The sequence below is a fragment of the Euleptes europaea genome, chromosome 11 (genome assembly GCF_029931775.1).
Source record: "Euleptes europaea isolate rEulEur1 chromosome 11, rEulEur1.hap1, whole genome shotgun sequence".
NCBI lineage: Eukaryota > Metazoa > Chordata > Lepidosauria > Squamata > Sphaerodactylidae > Euleptes > Euleptes europaea.
The window spans coordinates 70,218,113-70,238,633 of NC_079322.1; the positions used below are offsets into that span (position 1 = coordinate 70,218,113).

Sequence of the window (20,521 nt, forward strand, 5' to 3'; positions counted from 1 at the left end):
TCATTCCTGACCCATGGGGTGACGTCAGATCCTGACGTTGACAAGGCAGACTTGTTTATGAGGTGGTTTGCCAGTGCCTTCCCCAATCATCTTCTCTTTACCCCCAGCAAGCTGGGTCCTCATTTGACAATTTGACTCGGAAGGATGAAAGGCTGAGTCAACCTTGAGCCGGCTACCTGAAACCAACTTCCGTTGTGATCGAACTTAGGTCGTGGGCAGAGCTTGGACTGCAGTACTGCAACTTGCCACACTGCATCACAGGGGTCCTAGAATACTCCATAAGTTCTTCATACATACAAGCAGTCTATTTCAAGTCTAATGTTCATGATAAAACGCTGGTTGAAACAACACTGATTGGAGACTGAAGATGGAGTTAAAGATAAAGGCTACAAGCTGAAGACGATACCCCAGTATTTAGTCGTTTTGTCTTGCTTCCTCAGTTCAGATTGTATCCATTAAAAGGAGATGTATATACATGAAACATCTTCCCTGGCATTCGCAGCATAAACTAACAGGTTTAGAAATGCAGCAGCAATGGGGAAACCACCACAATCCTCAAACCGTCACCCAAACCCAAACTATTAATGGGATACGAGAAAAAGGCATTTTAAAAATGTTAACTATTGACCCCCTCCCTGTTCTTTTAGATCCCAGCACACAGCAGGCAATTTTCAGACATCCCCAGTATGTAAACAGTAAAAATTGAAATTGTTTCCACCAGCCTCCACTAGAGTCTTTCTCAAGAAATGATTAATGATTGAAAAAGCAGCTGCAATAGTGGAATTGGGGGGGGGAGACTGGAAGGGCCCCAGAAGGTAGTAATTGGCAACCCCCCCTCTCATGCCTACCCCCCACCCCCAGTGTACAGATTCCAGGATCTCTTTATTTGCTAAGCCATGAATTATTCATCACTCGGTGCATTCAAGTTCATACATGGCGGCCGTATTATCATACTAATAAACAAAAAGGCCGGGAGCATCTCTGAGCCACTGGCTGTAATTAAAAGATCTGTCCCAGCCACGGTGCTTTCAGAGTCAATACCGCAGACAGATGTTCGTGGCATTTGCTGGCAATCACAGACATCAAAAAAGCGACTTGAACGGCTATACTTAACCCCTAAGGCAAGTGAGAGGCTCCCCCCCCCATTATGCATGTACTTCCATATACACACATCTAGCAAAGTGAAATCATCACCATTTCCAATGCGGTCTTGTTTCCATGCGATTTAACAATTCTGAGAGTTCAGGAGCTGCTTAGATGCCCTTATTTTACATTATGGAGAGCAGATACCTGTTTAGCATAGACAAGGTCCAGCATGGTGTGGTTAAGAGCGGCGGACTCTAATCTGGAGGACTGGGTTTGATTCCACACTCTTCCACATGAGCGGCGGACTCTAATCTGGTGAACCAAGTTGGCTTCCCCACTCCTACACATGAAGCCAGCTGGGTGACTTTGGGCTAGTCACAGTTCTCTCTGAACTCTCTCAGCCCCACCTATCTCACAAGGTGTCTGTTGTAGGGAGAGGAAGGGAAGGAAATTGCAAGCCGATTTGATTCTCCTTAAAAAATGTAGAGAAAGTCGGCATATAAAAACCAAGTCTTTTCTTCTCCTTCTCCTTGGACTAATTAGTTGATTAATTAAAACATTTTTAACCTCGTCTTTCCGTGTAGTTCAAGGCAGCTTCCAGGTGAAAACTAGATTTTATTTTGTGAGGTGGGAGGGCATTTGGGAGGGGGAAGACAGACGATCCTGGGCATGGTATGTACATTTGGTTATTTTTCCTTTTGATTTACAACTATACAAGTCCCTAGGTGTGACCACGTGGAGGCAGTAAAGCAGGCAGGTACAAAGCAGAAAATGGGTGGGGCTAGGTTGACCATGTACCTATCCAGGCTTCTGATTGGCTGTGCAGATTAAAAGGGCATCTTGTTAAAACTCTTCTGCCTGAAATGTTGAAGAGTTTGTGTTAGTTATATACATCCTTGGGGCTCCCTGACATTTTGTGGTTCACTAACCACCCTGTGTCAGAGTTCCAAAGGTGCCCACAGGATAGGCTGACCATATGTACCATTCTGAAAGGGACAGTCCCGTTTTTATTATATTTTCCAGCCATCCAGTCTTTTTAATTAAAATGTCAACTTTGTCCCGTTTTGCACCTCATTACACTCCCAACGTTTGTTTCCTTCAGTTCTGACATTTCTTATGCTGCAGGCAGGCATGGCTGGGTAAATTCTCATAGAAACAGTGGTCCGATTGGGTTACACTAATATTACATAACCCCTGTCCCGTTTTTGCCATCCCAATGTCCCCTTTTTGTCTCAAGGAAATATGGTCAGCCTACCACAGGATCAAAAATGTTGGGGATCCCTGATCTAGCTTGTTCCGCGGTCACTTCCCCCAAAAAAACAATAGTTTAATTTCATCAAACCTTTCTGCATGCACAACAGACTTAGCCCTTGAGTAGCTCCACAGAGAAGGACCACAAGCCGCTTGTGAAATGTTTTTTGGGGGGAACGGCCTGCAGTACGTGTGGATCTCCTATACATTATTTTTTTCTGGGGTCAAGCCACTTTTTAAAGTCAAAACTTTACTTAAAAAAAAACAGAAACAAAAGGAAGAGTAAAAAGAAAACTGGAGTTTCTGCAATCTAAAATCATTGTCAGCATCCTCATCCTTCAAACAAACAATGCTGATCTTCTGTATTTTTACTGTTCTGCAAACGTTCGTTTCAAGGACTTTCCTTCTTCAAACCAAATGTGCATCATAAAACAGCAAACTCTGCGTCTCATTTCTCTGTATGAATCTTTTCCTCCAACAGATCCACCGGCAAATGTCCTCAATATCCCTGCAGTGTTCATTAAAAGCTAAATTGGTCTCTGGAAATCAGAAAACAATAAACCTAATAAAGAATCCAGCTGGCATAGAAGGTATAAGAGGCAGCTTTTCTTAAAGCTTGAAAATCTTCAGGGGCAGGAACACTGCACTCCAGAGTAATGAGTTCAACCAAGGTCTTTCACCAAGCTGGAAATAAACACCCACCACTCCTGTTCTCAGAATGTACAACACCACTGAATTCTGCACTTTTGTGAGCAGGGGCATTGTGGGAATCCAGCCACCAGGGTCATCTAGTTCAACCCCCTGCACAATGCAGGAAATTCACAACTACCTTTCCCCCCCCCACGCCCCCCAGTGACTCCTACTCCACGCCCAGAAGATGGCCAAAAAAAAAAAAAAAACACCTCCAAGATCTCTGGCCAATCTGGCTCCGAGGAAAATTGTTTCCTGACCCCAAAGTGGCGATTGGCATTACCCTGGGTATGTAAGAAAGGGCCATGAGAGCCAAACACTGACATGACCCTTCCTACCCTCCCTCTCATGATCTGCCTAAGTTCATAGAATCAACATTGCTGACCATCTAGCCTCTGCTTAAAATCCTCCAAAGAAGGAAAGCCCACCACCTCCCAAGGAAGCCTGTTCTACTGAGGAACTGCTCTAACTGTCAGAAAGTTCATCTTAATGTTTAGCCAGAAACTCTTTTGATTTAATTTCAACTTGTTGGTTCTGGTCCGACCTTCTGGGGCAACAGAAAACAACTCTGCACCCTCCTCTATATGACAGCCCTTCAAGTACTTGAAGATGGTTATCATATCCCCTCGCACTCTTCTCCTCTCCAGGCTAAACATACCCAGCTCCTTCAACCTTTCCTCACAGGACTTGGTCTCCAGACCCCTCACCACCTTTGTTGCCCTCCTCTGGACACGTTCCAGCTTGTCTACATCCTTCTTTAATTGTGGTGCCCAAAACTGAACACAATACTCTAAGTGAGGTTTAACTAGAGAAGAGTAAAGCGATCCCATGTCTTTGCCCATGTCTTCTTCCTAAATGTATGTACACAGTAAGCAAACATGATGGCTGATGTACAGAATCATCAACTTCACATTTTTACATAGTGACATGGAAGTCAGCTTTCTTCTGCCCGTGGAAATGTCGTTTCAGTAAACTGGAAGCCACCAATCACTTCTGCATTAACCCTGTTTCCTGTTCTTTTTCTACCTATGTTAATGAGCAATTAAGGGTAATTTACATTAAATTAATGATGCTTCACACTACAATGAAATATTTTATAACATACAAATGATCGGTCTGCTCAAAGGAAGCAGCAACATAATGCTGACTTCCACGCAAGTGACAATTTAAATTAATCACAGCCCGTTTTAATAACTATGTTGTTACAGGGTGACAGAACAGATGTTCTCTTAAAAAAATTAAGTGAGCTAATAGGAGCCCATTTTTATTCTGGAGTAACTGCACTTTTGATGGCTCAGATTTGTGTCAGAGACTGCCAGTCTGCCCCGGGTTTTAAAGGACTACCCTGATTAAAGGGAATGGGCTACTTTCTTCTCCTCGAGGAGATCTGATATGCGAGCCAGGTACAATGGAGAACCATGACCATCCTTCAGAATTAAGGGCACTAGGGACTCAGGAAACAAGGGCAACCAAATGCAAATGCTCACAAGACATCCACTATAATATAAAATGCAGCCCAGTGATTAAGCTTGGCCATGCTTTGAAACAGCAGAAACTAATTTATGCTCCCCAAAGCCACAGTAACAGTGGCAAAAGGTCACAACTTGCCTCTGAGCATTAATTACATTCTCTCGCTGCAGGGGTACACAAAGAAGAGAACCATCCTTGATAATCAGCCTGACGGAGGGCAATAATCGGGGCCCGAACAGATCACTTAATAGGATGTCATATGCAAGCAACTACCGACAATACCTTACGGGCAAGAATCCAAATGCCAGGCTCGGCCACAATGGGACAGGGGAAATAAACCAGTTTTCTGTACTGCCTGCTTGTCGCTAGACAGTCTTTTAGCAGGTTCTGGACAGCTCTTCTTTGTTTAGATAGTTGCTGCAAGCACAAATGTGGGGGCAAGAGGAGAATTTCCATCCTCTGGTTAAAAGGCAGCCTTAGCATTAAGTGCCTCCACAGGAGGAGGAGGAGGAGGAGGAGGAAGAGGAGGAGGAGGAGGAGAGTTGGTTTTTATATGCCAACTTTCTCTACCACTTAAGGAAGAATCACCTTCCTTTCCCCTCCCCACAACAGACACCCTGTGAGGTACATGGGGCTGAGAGAATTCTGAGAGCTGTGACTAGCCCAAGGACACCCAGCTGGCTTCATGGGTAGGAGTGGAGAAGTCAACCCATTTCACCAGATTAGAGTCTGCCGCTCATGTGGAGGAGTGGGGAAGGAAACCCAGTTCTCCAGATTAGAGTCCACTCGATCTTACAATCACCTTCCCTTCCCCTCCTTACAACAGACACCCTGTGAGGTAGGTGGGGCTGAGAGAATTCTGAAAGAGAGCAGAGAAAACACCTTATCCTTGTTTCCAGAAACTTTGATGTATTGGCACATGATTGGTCAGTCGACCGTATTAATAAATTTGAATTTGAATTTGACCTTATCCTTGTTCATGGCCCCTCTCCAATAACAAAATGTTCCCTCTGACTTTACAGCTTGTGAACACGGTGAATAGGGTGGAGTTTGCAGCAGAGCATCTGTGTGGCATGCAGAAGGTCCCAGGTTCAATCCTCAGCATCTCCAGTTAAAGAGATCAGAGAGGAGGTGATGTGAAAGACTTCCATCTGAGACACTGGAGAGTCGCAGCCAGTCTGAGCAGACAATACACAAGATTTGGTAAATGGAGCATACTCAGTGAATGTTGAAACTTGCCAGTAACTGAAGATTTTAGGAAATTAGAAAGGTTTGAAAATTCTGACACCTACCAAAATGAAGTAATTATATTGATTCACTCGAACAAAACTAGTTGAGTCAGGAAAGCCAGATCTTTATAACAACACACCAATATTCACAGTATAGTATGCAAGATTTTGGCCATTTCCACACGAATGGTTTACGTTTCACGCAACATTTTATTTGTCCGCACTGTTCTCCCTCCATTTGGTCTTGAAACGTTTTGCAATCATTTAATCTCCATGTTGTCTACAACCACTAATACCACAATGTTTCCTTTTTGCTTGTCTTGGAAATTCAGTTGGGTGCCCAGGGTTGTCTGCCACACGGCTGATTGCGAGAGGGCAGAAACAATGGCTGCCCACTCCAGATTTCCATTTACAATTTTTATTCCATACACCTTGGAAGTCCTTGGTTCTCACGGCGAAGCCCAGCAAAGCTGCCTGATGGATGCTCTAAAAGCCCTGAGTGAGACACCCCGACATTAATTACTGGCTGGGCCCGTTTCTTAATAAGCTTGCAAGCAGTAAAGTAAAGGTCTGTTTTGATCGGCAGAACTTGGAACGAAGAGCCGACAGCTGCCTGCCTTTCTCTCTGCCAAATGAATTTTATCTCTTTCTTCCCAGCAGGAACTCACAGGACACAGGATAAAACAGTGTTTACCTCATATGTTTATTTTAAAAGGTGTATGAAATGAGCTCCAGTTCAGGACTACGTTCGCAGTTCCGCAAAACCAAGGCTGATCACTTTCTATTTTGGTCAAAACATATTTATGGAAAACTCCATCTTCACTTGTATTGGTTTTAGAGCAAAGGCTGACTTAGCATATGTGTTTTTTTAATGCATGGTGATTCAATCATCTTTTCATTCAAAGACAATGAATAAATAAATACATTTCTTAATGTGCCTGTGATGCTGGCAGGAGGAAGAACTTGATAACAGCAACAAAAAAAGCTTTATATTGTAGCACATGAAATCATGAACACATGAAGCTGCCTTATACTGAATCAGACCCTTGGTCCATCCAAGTCAGTATTGTCTACTCAGACTGACAGTAGCTCTCCAGGGTCTCAGGCAGGGGTCTTTCACATCACCTACCTGCCTCCAAACTACCCTTTACCTGGAGATGCTGGTGATTGAACCTGGAACCTTCTACATGCCAAGCAGAGGCTCTGCCACTGAGCCACAGCCCCTCCCCTATGCCAACAGAATATGTAACATCTTAGTAAGTATATTGTAGCCAGCTAAGACTTTATTATTTTCCTTGCCACTGTGCCTTATGACTATGTAACCATTGTTTTAATCTACTTTTGAACTTTTTGCTATCAATTGATAGTTGGGTGTTCCAACCTCTTCCACCACACTTAGAAGTCTACCTGATGGCATCCTAAAGTACTTTCCATTCTAAACTCCAGATCCCCTTCATTTCCAAGGCTGAAAGAGATGAACACATGAACACATGAAGCTTCCTTTTACTGAATCAGACCCTGGGTCCATCAAAGTCAGTACTGTCTACTCAGACTGGCAGCAGCTCTTCAGGGTCGCAGGCAGAGGTCTTTCACGTCACCTACTTGCCTAGTCCCTGTAACTGGAGATGCCGGGGGATTGAACCGGGGACCTTCTGCATGCCAAGCAGATGCTCTACCACTGAGTCATGGCCCCTCCCCTATGTGCCCATTTCTTTGTCAGCACAAACCTTCTCCCCTCATGAAAGCAAATGGACAAACTTCACACCGGTCACTGGTGTGGGATCACAAGCTGGAGTTTTTTTGTCCCGCAATACCAGAGTTTGTTTCGCAATGGGCTCTGCAGTGATGTAAAGGACAGTGTTGTGCATTTGGCACTCACTGTCCACACCACCTTTAATAAGATAGCTCCCCTTAATGAGAGGGGGGAAAGGAATAAAAAATCTGGAGGCCAAAGAACAGTGAGGTGAAGCTCAGGGTTGCAAGAACAGAACATTGCAGTCGGTGTAAGACAGGTCTTGAGACAGCGTGCAAAGCCTACCTTCACAGGTCAGCAGGAAGTAGGCCATGTCGGGGCTGAAGGACGCGCTGAAGTACGTGCAGTTGTTGATCAAATCGCAGGACAAACATTGCCTGTTGAAGTCTCCAAGGCTGGTGCTGAAAAAAGAAAAATGAGACATGAGCATCAGTGCCAGGGAGCAAATGGACATAATCAAAGCTCTGTTTTATCAGGTTGACACTAGCATGCACACTCTGTACGCAAGACTAATATAGCCCAGAGTAGAACTACTTGTAGGTATCCCACCTAGTGGGCTTTCAGATTTGAATATTGACATATACCCTACATACATACTTGGGCTTTTATAATTCTGTCAGTATATTGTGATACATTTGGATATTGTTTGTGCGTGTGTGCGTTATATGGGTTTTCATCTGACCACTGATGAAGGCCAGTTGGCCAAAATGTGTATGGTGTGTGGGTAAAGTTTATCAACCTGTGTGTGTGTGTGTAAAGTGCCTTCAAGTCGCAGCCGACTTATGGCGACCCCTTTTTGGGGTTTTCATGGCAAGAGACTATCAGAGGTGGTTTGCCAGTGCCTTCCCCTGCACAGCAACTCTGGTATTCCTTGGTGGTCTCCCATCCAAATACTAACCAGGGCTGACCCTGCTTATCTTCTGAGATCTGACGAGATCAGGCTAGCCTGGGCCATCCAGGTCAGGGCAGTTTATCAACCTATTAGTTGCTATAGAGCCTTGTTTTATCATTTGTAATGTATTTAACCCTGCTATAAGTGCCTTAAAATAAATATATTTCTACATAACATTATTTTATCTTTCTCCACTCAACCTTGAGTACCCAACTCTTAGTTTTTAAGGTTGGGTCTCACCCCCCCTTACCTTCTGGTACTTCTTTGCTTGAAACATTTATCTTGCAGCCTGGCTTTGATACTGGAAGAGGGTCAAGCTGGAAGACAAATGCTTAAAAGCAACAGAGTTCAGTGAAGTGAGACTGGGGAGGGAGGAGGCAGGGCTCCAACTCCCCTTACCCACCTGCTCTTTTTACAAAAGCAACAACAGAGCCTCCAGTTTCCACTTCACAAAACAGAATAGGTAGGCACAAATCCCTCCCCATCACATCTAGCTTGGCCCTCAGAAGCAGGCTATCTCTGAATATGGAGGTAATCGATTATTGACCAAAATGATCAGGGGGCTAGAGCAACTGCCCTATGAGGAATGGTTAAAATACTTTTAGGGCACTTTCACACATGCCAAATCATGCACTTTCAATCCACTTTCAATGCACTTTGCAGATGGATTTTACTGTGTGAAATGGCAAAATCCACTTGTAAACGATCGTTAAAGTGCCTTGAAAGTGGATTGAAAGTGCATTATTCAGCATGTGTGAAAACACGAGGGCTGTTTAGCTTGGAAAGAAGGCAGTTAAGGGGAGACGTGACAGAGGTCTATAAAATTATGCATGGTATGGAGAGAGTGGACAGGGAGAAGGTTTTGTCCCTCTCTCATAATACTAGAGTGCGGGGTCATCAGCTGGAGGGTGAGAGATTCAAAACAGATAATAGGAAGTATTTCTTCACAAGACACATAGTTAAATGGTGGAACTCCCTGACCCAGGATGTGGTGGTGAATGCCAACTTGGAAGGTTTTAAGTGGGGAGTGGACATGTTCATGGAGGAGAGGGATATTCATGACTACTGGTAAAAATGGATACTAGTCATGATGCATACCTATTCTTTCCAGGATCAGAGGAGCATGCCTATTATATTAGGTGCTGTGGAAGACAGGCAGGACAATGCTGCTGCAGTCGTCTTGTTGGTGGGCTTCCTAGAGGCACCTGGTTGGCCACTGTGTGAACAGACTGCTGGACTTGATGGGCCTTGGTCTGATCCAGCATGGCCTTTCTTATGTTTAAATGTTTTTAGCTTAGGTAAAGCTTAGCTTAGGGCAGATACAAATAAAAGTTTTGACACTTGTGCCCTTAATCTGATCAGCTTGTTTTGTGGCACCAAAAGCAGCTGCAAAACAATTGGAAGCCTGTGGGCCCTGTTGGGATGCCCCATCCCACGTGCAAGGTGGGGGAGTGAAACAGACGGGGGTGTGTGTGTGTGGTCATGGTGCCATGAGGGCATTCTTCCACAAATAACTGTACCACTTGAGGAATGATTAACTCTGTTTGTTTGGTCTCCTCTTATAGATCTCTTATTGATGGGGAGGGGCTGTGGCTCAGTGGTAGAGCATCTGTTTGGCATACAGGAGGTCCCAGGTTCAATCCCCGGCATCTCCAGTTAAAGGGACCAGGTAAGTAGGTGATGTCAAAGACCCCTGACTGAGACCCTGGAGATCTGCTGCTGGTCTGAGTAGACAATACTGACTTCAATGGACCAGGGTCTGATTCAGTGTAGGGCAGCTTCATGTGTTCACCTTTCCCTTTCACCCACTGAACTCGAGGATGAGGAGGGCAGTTCTCTTCACTCCTCCCTCAACCTGGGTGTTCTGTTTTCTGTGTCCCTAGTCCTCCCCAAGCGTCACTTGACCTGGCCTTCTCTAACATCTGGAACTGCCACCAGGTCTCCAGTTGGTCTGCGCCTCCTCCCTGTCCTTACCCCCCCTTAACCATAAGGAAATACCCTCCCCACCGATTGCAGCCATTACTGCCAGCCTGCCTCACTCAACTGCACGTGTGCTAGGCCACAACCAGCCCACCGGCTTGCAGCTTGTTTGGCTGCTCTACTCTCTCGCTCTGTCCTGGCGACGGTTCCCTGCACCCGCCGCTTGGCAGCCGGCTCTCTTCTTCCAGCTGGGAGGGTGGGGCCCACAACCCCTCCCAGCTACAAAGCCCTTCTGTGAATTTGCTTTGCCTAGAATTCGGGGGTGACGATGGTGCACAATTTCTCTGAAGGCAGCAAAATGATAGCTAAAAGGATGAATCCTTGCCACTGTGAACATCTTTATGATACATTTTTTCCCTCTAAACCCCTCCCCCCCAATTCCTATTAGAGTGTCAATCCTCTTTGAAAGAAAAAAAAGCTTGAGAAGCTGATCATCAAGTCCTCATCCACTTCTGTGACATTATTGTGTCTATTCAATTTGGGCTTACTTTGCAGTGAAATGGTTCAGTTGTGAGAAGACTCAGCAATGGCCTCTTTTCAGGGAGGTAATCTAAAAATTGCCTTTTCAGATTGAATAATTCATACCTGTATAAATGTCGTTTTCTTGGCAATTCTTCTGTGCTGAGGAAATAGCTGAAATAAAATGCACATATAATATAATTACAGTTTTAGAATTATTTACCTCTTCAGAATTATCATTTATGTAAAATAGAGGTAGTAAGCCTGCAGGTTATACATAGTTCACTCCCCTCCCCTTCTAAAGCCCCCGGTCTCCAAGTTAAATCTTGACTATTCCAGTCACTTTCTCAGAAAGACTCTAGCTCACATTATCGTAAATTATAATTTCCAGAACATGATGGCAAAAGAATCAGAAACAAGGATTGAAAATTGAGCTTTTCAAAAAATTACATTTTTCCAAGGCTTGTGATTTGCACATCTGCATATTATTTATGAAGGGCTGACTAAGATCCATCACATTTTATAACAGCTGTCAAAGAAATTGCAGTTGTGTTCATGAACTGCAGCTGAACATCTGATATGTTTGTCAAAATGATATGGAAATTGTTAGTTGCATGCGGTTAAATGTGCAAAATTAGCTGCTGCCTTCCAACTGTGGCTTGCAAACTACTAAAGAATCTCATTCATTCAAATGCAATAGGAAAACAGTGATCAATTGGACAGAGTCTAATAGATGTTTTATAAAAACTCAGGGTGACCCTCAAATGCACCCAAATGTTTCAGAAATTTCACATACACTGTATGGAACCCCATCCTTCCCCCCCCAAAAGATAACATTGACTTTAGATATGAAAAATGCTCCAAGTTTTACAAGCAAAAATCTACAAGTATATGCAGTCCAAAAGTCACTTTCCTGGGAGTAAGCCCCAACGAATAACACAGGACTCACTTCTGCGTAGACCTACTTAGGATTGCTTTCTCCATAAACTTGGGTTATATAATGTGATCAGTATTAAGTGAAGGCTCAGCAGGTATGTCCAAAATGCTCCTGAGTCATAATATTCAAGTTACTTAAAAGTAAAGGTAGTCCCCTGTGCAAGCACCAGGTCATTATTGACCCATGGGGTGACATCACATCCCAACAATTCCTAAGCAGATTGTTTTGGGGGTGGTTTGCCATTGCCTTCCCCAGTTGTCTACACTTTACCCCCAGCAAGCTGGGTACTCATTTTACCGATGGGTACTCATTTTATTCAGAAGGATGGAAGGCTGAGTCAACCTTGAGCCGGCTACCTGAAACCAACTTCTCTTGGGATTGAACTCAGGTCATGAGCAGAGCTTGGACTGCAGTACTGCAGCTTACCACTCTGTGCCACAGGGCTCTTTAGTTACTCTCAACTTACTTACTCCACAGGATTCCACCTAATCTCAATGGATTTGCAACAGGGTAAAACATCTGATACCTGCGTCTTCCAATAATCCTGTGACACATTCATTTCCCATCTGGGAAATGAAGGACTAGACACACAAAGCAATCCAAGGCTATGTGAGCACAAATCTCCGAGGTCTCAGTGGGCCACGAAGGACTAGACACCAAAACATGTATAATCAATGTCAGACATGACTATCAACAGCCTTCAAAAAGATGGACGCTAAGGCAGGATTTAAATTTACTTAACCACATGAATGCATGAATCTGCCTTATACTGAGTCAGACCCTTGGTCCTTAAAAGTCAGTATTGTCCACTCAGACTGGCAGCATCTCTCAGGCGGGGGTCTTTCACATCACCTGCCTTAGCCCACTGAGACTCTTGGTCCATCAAGGTCAGTATTGTCTACTCAGACCGGCAGCGGCTCTCCAGGGTCTCAGGATGGGGTCCTTCACATCCCCTACAGCCTGGTCCTTTTAACTGGAGATGTCAAGGATTGAACCTGGGACCTTCTGCATGCAAAACAGAGGCTGAGCCACATCCCCTCCCTACTTACATTTTGTGCCTCTTTTCATCATATCCCAAAATCTTGGTCACATCCCAGTCACCAGACGTGACGGTCTGCAAGTTATCGCTGCTGCTGTTGGGCTGCAAAGACAAGAGAGGAAAAGACGGCATTTCAGAAAGGACGCAGCACAGTGTCCTGACTAGCCACACCGCTCTGCTTTATCTTCTTCAGAGCAGGCTCTCCACTACAGCATGTCGCACCACAAGACGTATAAGCATAATATGTAAATCGAGCCGAATACCCGCTTCATATAACTGTATCCCAGGAGTTCTTGAACACCTTTGTCGGTCTCCTGATGGCAAGTGGGGAAGGCTGCTTATTTCACTCCCTGCCTCCACCAAAGAATTGCCAAGCCATAACAAACAGAGATGAGTTGACTGGCAAAACTCGCATTTTTCAGGGGCTTAGGAGCAGGCAGGTGAAACAAAATGAGAGGAGGAGGAGGAGAAGAGTTGGTTTTTAGATGCCAACTTTCTCTCCCACTTAAGGAAGAATCAAACTGGCTTATGATCGCCTTCCCTTCCCCTCCCCACAATAAACACCCTGAGAGAGCTCTACGAGAGATGTGACTAGCCCAAAGTCACCCAGCTGGCTTCATGGGTAGGAGTGGGAAAACAAATCCAGTTCACCAGATTAGCCTCCACCGCTCATGTGGAGGAGTGGGGAATCAAACCCGGTTCTCCAGATCAGAGTCCACCGCTCCAAACCACTGCTCTTAACCACTACACCACGCTGGCCACATGGCTCTATGGCCTGGGCTTCTTTTTCTCACCTATAAATAAGTGGAGGTGGTCCCACTCCCCTCCATGCAATAAGCAGAGCAGGCAAGCACAGCTTATGAATGGTGAAGAAGAATACAGCTCACGTGGGGCTTGGCAAATGTTCTCTTATTGTGGTGGGAAGTGCCGTCAAGTCACAGCTGACTTATGGCACCTCCGTAGGCTTTTCAAGGCAAGAGATGTTCTGAGGTGGTTTGCCATTGCCTCAGCAGGGGCTGAGAGAGTTCTTGGAGAACTGTGACTGGCCCAAGGTCCCCCAGCAGGCCTCATGTGGAGGAGTGGGGAATCGAACCCGGTTCTCCAGGTTAGAGTCCGCTGCTCATAACCACTACACCATGCTGGCTCACTTCTCTTCTTATTAAAGCTAAAGGTGCAAGCACCTGTGCAAGCACCGGGTCAATCCTGACCCAGGGGGTGATGTCACATCTTGACGTTTACTAGGCAGACTTTGATTATGGGGTGGTTTGCCAGTGCCATCCACAGTCGTGTACCCTTTACCCTCAGCAAGCTGGGTACTCATTTTACAGACCTCGGAAGGCTGCAAGGCCGAGTCAACCTTGAGCCGGCTGCCTGAAACCGACTTCTGTCAGGATCGAACTTAGGTTGTGAGCAGAGCTCTTGACTGCAGTATCGGAGGAAGGCTGCTGTCCAGCATTCAGCTGGTTGTGGCATTTTCGGAGACTTCTTGATAGTTAGCACAATCATGGCTATAATGAGGGGAGACTGAGCATGCTCTATTCTTCCCAGCTCCGGAGCTTTTCTGCAGCAGTGCAGGTTTTCCTTAATAAGCACAACCGGGATCTCCCCAACTACTAGTTTTCGCTGGGTCTCAGACGTTACAATCTCTCAGCCTCTTTCTATTAATTTAGAATTTGTTTTGTACATAATTTCTATGTGGTTGTTAAATCTGACACTGATTGCGGACAGCAAAAGGGCAAAGGCTTCAGTCGCTGCCATGGAGCATGCTTTATTGTAAGCAAGCCTGATCAGTGGCCTTTACCTGCATAATCTGACCAAGCAGCTGATTTTGTTGCTGTGCTGGTTAAGATGCAGGGCTGTCAAACTGCATTTTAGCTTGGTGGGTCACCAGTGGTGAAAATATGGTTTAAAGAAACATACAGAACTCACTGCTGAGAATAACAATAATAACAATAACAAATCTTATTTATATCCTGCCCTCCCCGGCAAGAGCCAGGAACAGCATTATTGGCCCATTCAAGGGTAGGGTGGGCAGCTCCGGGTTGGGAAATACCTGGAAATTTTGGGGGGTGGGGGCTCAGGAGGGCAGGGTTTGGGGAGGGGAGGGCCTTTGGTGGGGCATAATGCAATAGAGTCCACCTTTCAAAGTGGCCATTTTCTCCAGGGGGACCTTTTTCACCTTTGTCACCTGGAGATCAGTTGTAATATCAGGAGATCTCCAGCCACCACCTGGAGGTTGGCAACCCTATTGAAGGGACAATGGACCATGAACTAGGAGGGAACAGTGAGGAATCTTGCATCTCCTTCCCTTTCACTTCTTTAGGAAGAACTGCCTCACTCAACTGAGATTGGGAATCTGTTCACTGAGGATAGACAAATTAGACCCAATGCATGGAAAAGTATAAATTGAAATCTAGGTCTTTAACAGAGTGGCACGTTCTAGTGATACTTTGGAAGTGATTCCTCTAGAGACAATTGTGCTATCTAATCAAAATATCACTTTATGGTTATCACAGCTCATCCATATACTCGACGGAAGCAGTACGGATTTGCCTCACCTGAGAAGACGACATGGAAATGTGATAAAATTTGCCTCGCCCCCCCTGAAGAATAGCTCGGACAAAGAAGAACTTCTTGCCATCTTTGGAGAAGATAGGTTCTTCGTTCTGTAAGTGACAAGCCAATGGAGAGGAATATTAAGTATGCAAGCTTTTAAAAACAGATCCTTCAAGACCGCAGCAATGGCTGTTCTTTCCTTCTGGCAGGGTCATCACAGGACTCCAGTCATGGACCTTCCTGGAATGTGGCTGGAATTCTACACAAAGAACCACCACAAGGCTCCATCATGTCCCCCATGCTATTTAACATCAATATGAAGCCACTGGGAGAGGTCACATGGAGGTTGTGACTAATATTTGAATGACAGTCAGCACTGTCTCGTGGTCAGCGGCTATATCTGATCCTTGGCCAATCCCTTCTCTGCCCTGAGATGGTGGAAGTGGCAGGGGTCGAATGTTTTTCTTTTCATTTCGCCTGGACAGCAGTAACCCTGCATAGCACCCTACTGTCACAGTGCAATCCTAAGCAGAGTTTCATCCTTCTAAGCCCACTGACGTAGAAGGGTAGAATCATAGAATCATAGAGTTGGAAGGGACAACTAGGGTCATCTAGTCCAACCCCCTGCACAATGCAGGAAATTCACAACTACCTCCCCCCAACACCACCAGTGATCCCTACTCCATGCCCAGAAGATGGCCAAGAGGCCCTCCTTCTCATCATCTGCCTCAGATAATAGAATCAGCATTGCTGACAGATGGCCATCTAACCTCTGCTTAAAAACCTCCAGGGAAGGAGAGCTGACCACCTCCCGAGGAAGGCTGTTCCACTGAGGAACTGCTCTAACTGTTAGAAGATTCTTCCTAATGTCTAGACAGGAACTCTTTTGATTTAATTTCAACCCATTCTGCGGCAACAGAAAACAACTCGGCACCCTCCTCTATATGACAGCCCTTCCGGTACTTGAAGATGGTTATCCTATCACCTCAGTCTTCTCCTCTTCAGGCTGAACATACCCAGCTTCTTCAACCTTTCCTCATAGGACTTCAACCTTTCCTCATAGGGTATAATGCTGCTTAGGATCATACTGTCAGTCAAACTAAGAAGCCAAATGACTGTATGGCTCAGATGATAACTGAATCTGCGATTTCAGTGCATCCCCTTAGCTGCTCTGCCATACCAGTGATGGCAGCCAGCCCCACCTCTTCCCCCCTCAGTCTAACCCCATCACCATTCTCTACAAAAATAGCACTCTCTGCCTCTCCTGCTTTCTCTGATTCTCCGCAAGCTTCAGCTCCTGCTGGCATTGTAAGAAGGGATCTTCATTGCACGGGTTTCAAGATAACTCTGCGTTTAAGTCTCCCTAATTCATGTTGTCACGGTGTGACGAGTCCGCTAATGATTCTCATTCTCTTAGCTTTACTGAAAATTACACGGCATGAATTACATTATTGAAGAGAAGCCGCAGATTGTGGGGGGCAGGCGCTTGGGTCTCATTAGCCCTTGGAAATTCTTATCCAAAGGCTCGTCATGTGGAATGGAAGTTGGCCCAACCACCTAAGCCCTATGCAACTTTCTGTACTCTGTGTCCTGACCAACAAAGATGGCTCTGGTAAACAAACAGCCTAAATTGTTGCAAGAAGAAGAAGGAGGGGGAGGAGGGTTTTACATGCCAACTTTCTTTACCACTTAAGGGAGACTCAAACCGGCTTACAATCACCTTCCCTTCCCCTCCCCACAACAGACACTCTGTGAGGTAGGTGGGGTGGAGAGAGCTCTAATAGAGATGTAACTTGCCAAGGTCACCCAGCTGGCTTCGTGTGTAGGAGTGGGGAAACAAATCCAGTTCACCAGATTAGCCTCCGCTGCTCATGTGGAGGAGTGGGGAGTCTACTCAGACCGGCAGCAGCTCTCCAGGGTCTCAGGTAGAGGTCTTTCATATCACCTACTTGCCTAGTCCCTTTAACTGGAGATGCCAGGGATTGAACCTGGGACCTTCTGCATGCCCAGAAGATGCTCTACCACTGAGCCACAGCCTCTCCTTCTGCACTCACCTTGTTTTTTTTTCCAGTGCTCCTAAACTGAAATTGCCAAGCCACATTGTGAAATGTGAATACAAGTGGTTAAAAAGGCGATTGGTTCTTGGCCAGATTCCCAGATCTTGGCTGATAGAAGACGAAAAATTGTGATTCGCACTGCATGTTCAGAGCGTGAGAGGACCATGAACCATGCCCTGTTACTGAGAACCAGCCAAGAGAGGAGACAGAGAGAGATTTTCAATGTCTGGCAGGACCAGAATGCTTCTTCATATAATCTATTTTGGCTTTGCTAAAGCACACAGGAAAATGGCTGGACGGGAATGAAAAATTAAGGTAACAAGGGGGAACAGACCACCAAAAGTCGGGGTCCTGTTATGTATTTCTTTTCCACATGCAGGCTGGCTTTCCTCTACAGTGAGGAAAGCTAAGTTAAAAAGCATTACGCATGCACAGTATGTATGCATGTCAACACCTAGTGTTGAGCTTGAATGACAACTCTGAACCGCTTCTTGTCTGCTTCTTTTGCATTCTATGTGACCTGCTTCCACTTACGGCCAGAGTCAATGTGTTTTCACCCATCTTAAATAATGCACTTTTTAAATACATCTGCCAATATGGTTATTATGCCAATAAAGGTCCGTGTGTGTGTGTGTGTGTGTAATGCACTTTCAATCCACTTTCGATGCACTTTAACAATCGTTTGCAAGTGGATTTTGCTGTTTCACACAGTAAAATCCAGCTGCAAAAGGCATTGAAAGTGGATCGAAAGTGTATTATTCGGCATGTGTGAAAGTGCCCATAGTGTATGATGCGACCATGCTCACAGAACATGCTGACATCTGTACACACACATCTGAACATGAGTACACTTTGCCTCTAGTCACTAGGGGATGGCACAGAAAGAGCGTCTATGTGTAAAAAGATGCAAGCAAGCTAGGCATTAGATCACACCTGGCAGTGGTGTGTGGGTGTGTGTTTGTGTGTGTGTTCAATCCCAAACCTGGCCAACTCCCCCCGCCCAATCAGTGGTGAGGGCAATTGTTGTCTGGCGGAGCCAGGAGTGGACTTGATCTAACAGCAGCCAGGGAAGATTCAATAAACCGGTGTTATACAAGGACGCCTGGCTGTAATAATCCCAGAATTGCCTTCTGACCTTAAAAATCTATCAATCTACTACTCAGTCATTTGTAAAGCTATTACAGCTTGATAATTTGGGAGAGTGAAAAAAAAGAGAAAAGGAGATAACCTATTAATCACCCACTTAGTCAAATGAAGAAGCTTGGAATAGCCTTGCAATGAAAGGCAATTCTGACAGGCTTTCTTGGGAAAGCAGTTTGCGCTCCTCTGTGGAGTTGTGTCAAATGCCATTACACTCTGCAGTGATTAATATCATGCTGCTGGCTCATTGGCCTGCTGCTAAGAGCCAGAAACTGGGGGAGAAGCTGGGAGAGCTGAAAATATGAGGAAGTAGCAACCCCAGTGGTACGCCTAAGCCCTTAACTTCACATATACACATGACTCTGACCTTTGGTCGATCAAGGTCAGTATTGTCTACTCGGACAGGCAGCGGCTCTCCAGAGTCTCTGGTAAGAGGACTTTCCCATCACCTACTTGCCTGGTCCTTTTAACTGGAGATGCCAGGGACTGAACCAGAGACCTTTTGCATGCCAAGCAGATGCTCTGCCACTGAGCCACAACCCCACCCCTTCAGCAGAGACTAGCCACTGAACTGAGCCAGATGGGCAAGCTAGCCTTCCCTCCCCCATCTCCTCAATACAGCCACATGAACACATGAAGCTGCCTTATACTGAATCAGACCCTTGGTCCATCAAAGTCAGTATTGCCTGCTCAGACCAGCAGTGGCTCTCCAGGGTCTCAGGCAGAGGTCTTTCCCATCACCTACTTGCCTGTTCCCTTTAACTCAGTGGTTCCCAACCTTTTTTTGACCAGGGACCACTAGGACTTTTTTGTTCGGTGCAGGGACCCCAAGGTTCAAAATAAAAATTCCGAGAATTTGAAAATAAACTTTAATCATAACTGTTAGTTAAACATTAAACTTAGAATAATATTTGAATATATATTTTTATAATAGAGAACTTTTAATTGAAAATATTAATTTATTATGGGTTTATAACTTTGTTTCGCGGACCTTAATTTCGTTCTCGCGGACCCCTGGGGGTCCACGGACCCCCGGTTGGGAACCAGTGCTTTAACTGGAGATGCCGGGGATTGAACCCTGGGACCCTCTGCTTGCCAAGCAGATGCTCTACCACTGAGCCACAGCCCCTCCCCATCCACCTCAAAATTCCCCAATTGAGTATTGTTACAGTAGCATTTGCCCAGGTGTCAAGTCTATAGCATACCCTGTAGACAGAAGCTCACAGGTGGGTTTTTTCGGGGGGGGGGGGCACAGCTGAACACACTTGAAGCTGCCTTAGACTGAATCAGACCACTGGTCCATCAAAGTCAGTATTGCCTACTTAGGCTGGCAGCGGCTCTTTGGGGTCTCAGGCAGAGGTTTTTCACATCACTTACAGGCTGGTCCTTTTTAACTGGAGATGCCTGAGATTCAACCCAAGGCCTTTGGCATGCCAAGCAGAGGCTCCACCACTGAGCCATCGCCCCTCCCTGCACTCTCCCCATAGCTAGCTAAATCAGAAGAAAATCATGCCAAGTGGCAAGAGGAGTACAGAAGACACACTGGGTCAACTAGCAGCAATAAAAACAGAGCCAGTTAAAAAATGGAAAGAAGAAGAAGGAGGAGGAGGAGGAGGAGGAGGAGAGTTGGCTTCTATATGCCGACTTTCTCCACCACTTAAGGAAGAATCAAACCAGCCCACAATCACCCTCCCTCCCCCTCCCCACAACAGACATCCCACAAGGCAGGTGGGGCCGAGAGAGCCCTAAGAGAGAGAACACACAACAAAAAGCTTGGATCCAACGCACTGACAGTTCCTCACCATGACTGCTGACAGACTTACGGTAAGTGCGGTTTTTTCCAGCACTACGGGCCCACACATTACTATTTATTCATTTATTTAAAACAGTTGTATGTTGCCTTTCTGCCCAACTTAGCATCCCCAAGGAGATGAACAATCCAAACAATGTCAAAATGCAGATGAATATAAGATATTTCAAAC

The 20,521-nt window shown here is 45.5% G+C and overlaps 1 protein-coding gene across 1 annotated transcript in view; it reads right to left on the minus strand.

Moving 5' to 3' along the window:
• The window catches only part of DPP6 (dipeptidyl peptidase like 6), a 442,706-nt gene that overhangs the window by 33,915 nt on the left and 388,270 nt on the right, over nt 1-20,521 (minus strand). Inside the window, exons 13-16 of the mRNA XM_056856977.1 lie at nt 15,345-15,452; nt 12,797-12,888; nt 10,937-10,984; nt 7,765-7,880 (exon numbers count right to left, since the gene is read on the minus strand). Coding sequence (XP_056712955.1) covers nt 7,765-7,880; nt 10,937-10,984; nt 12,797-12,888; nt 15,345-15,452 — 364 coding nt within the window. The remainder of the gene's footprint in view (nt 1-7,764; nt 7,881-10,936; nt 10,985-12,796; nt 12,889-15,344; nt 15,453-20,521) is intronic.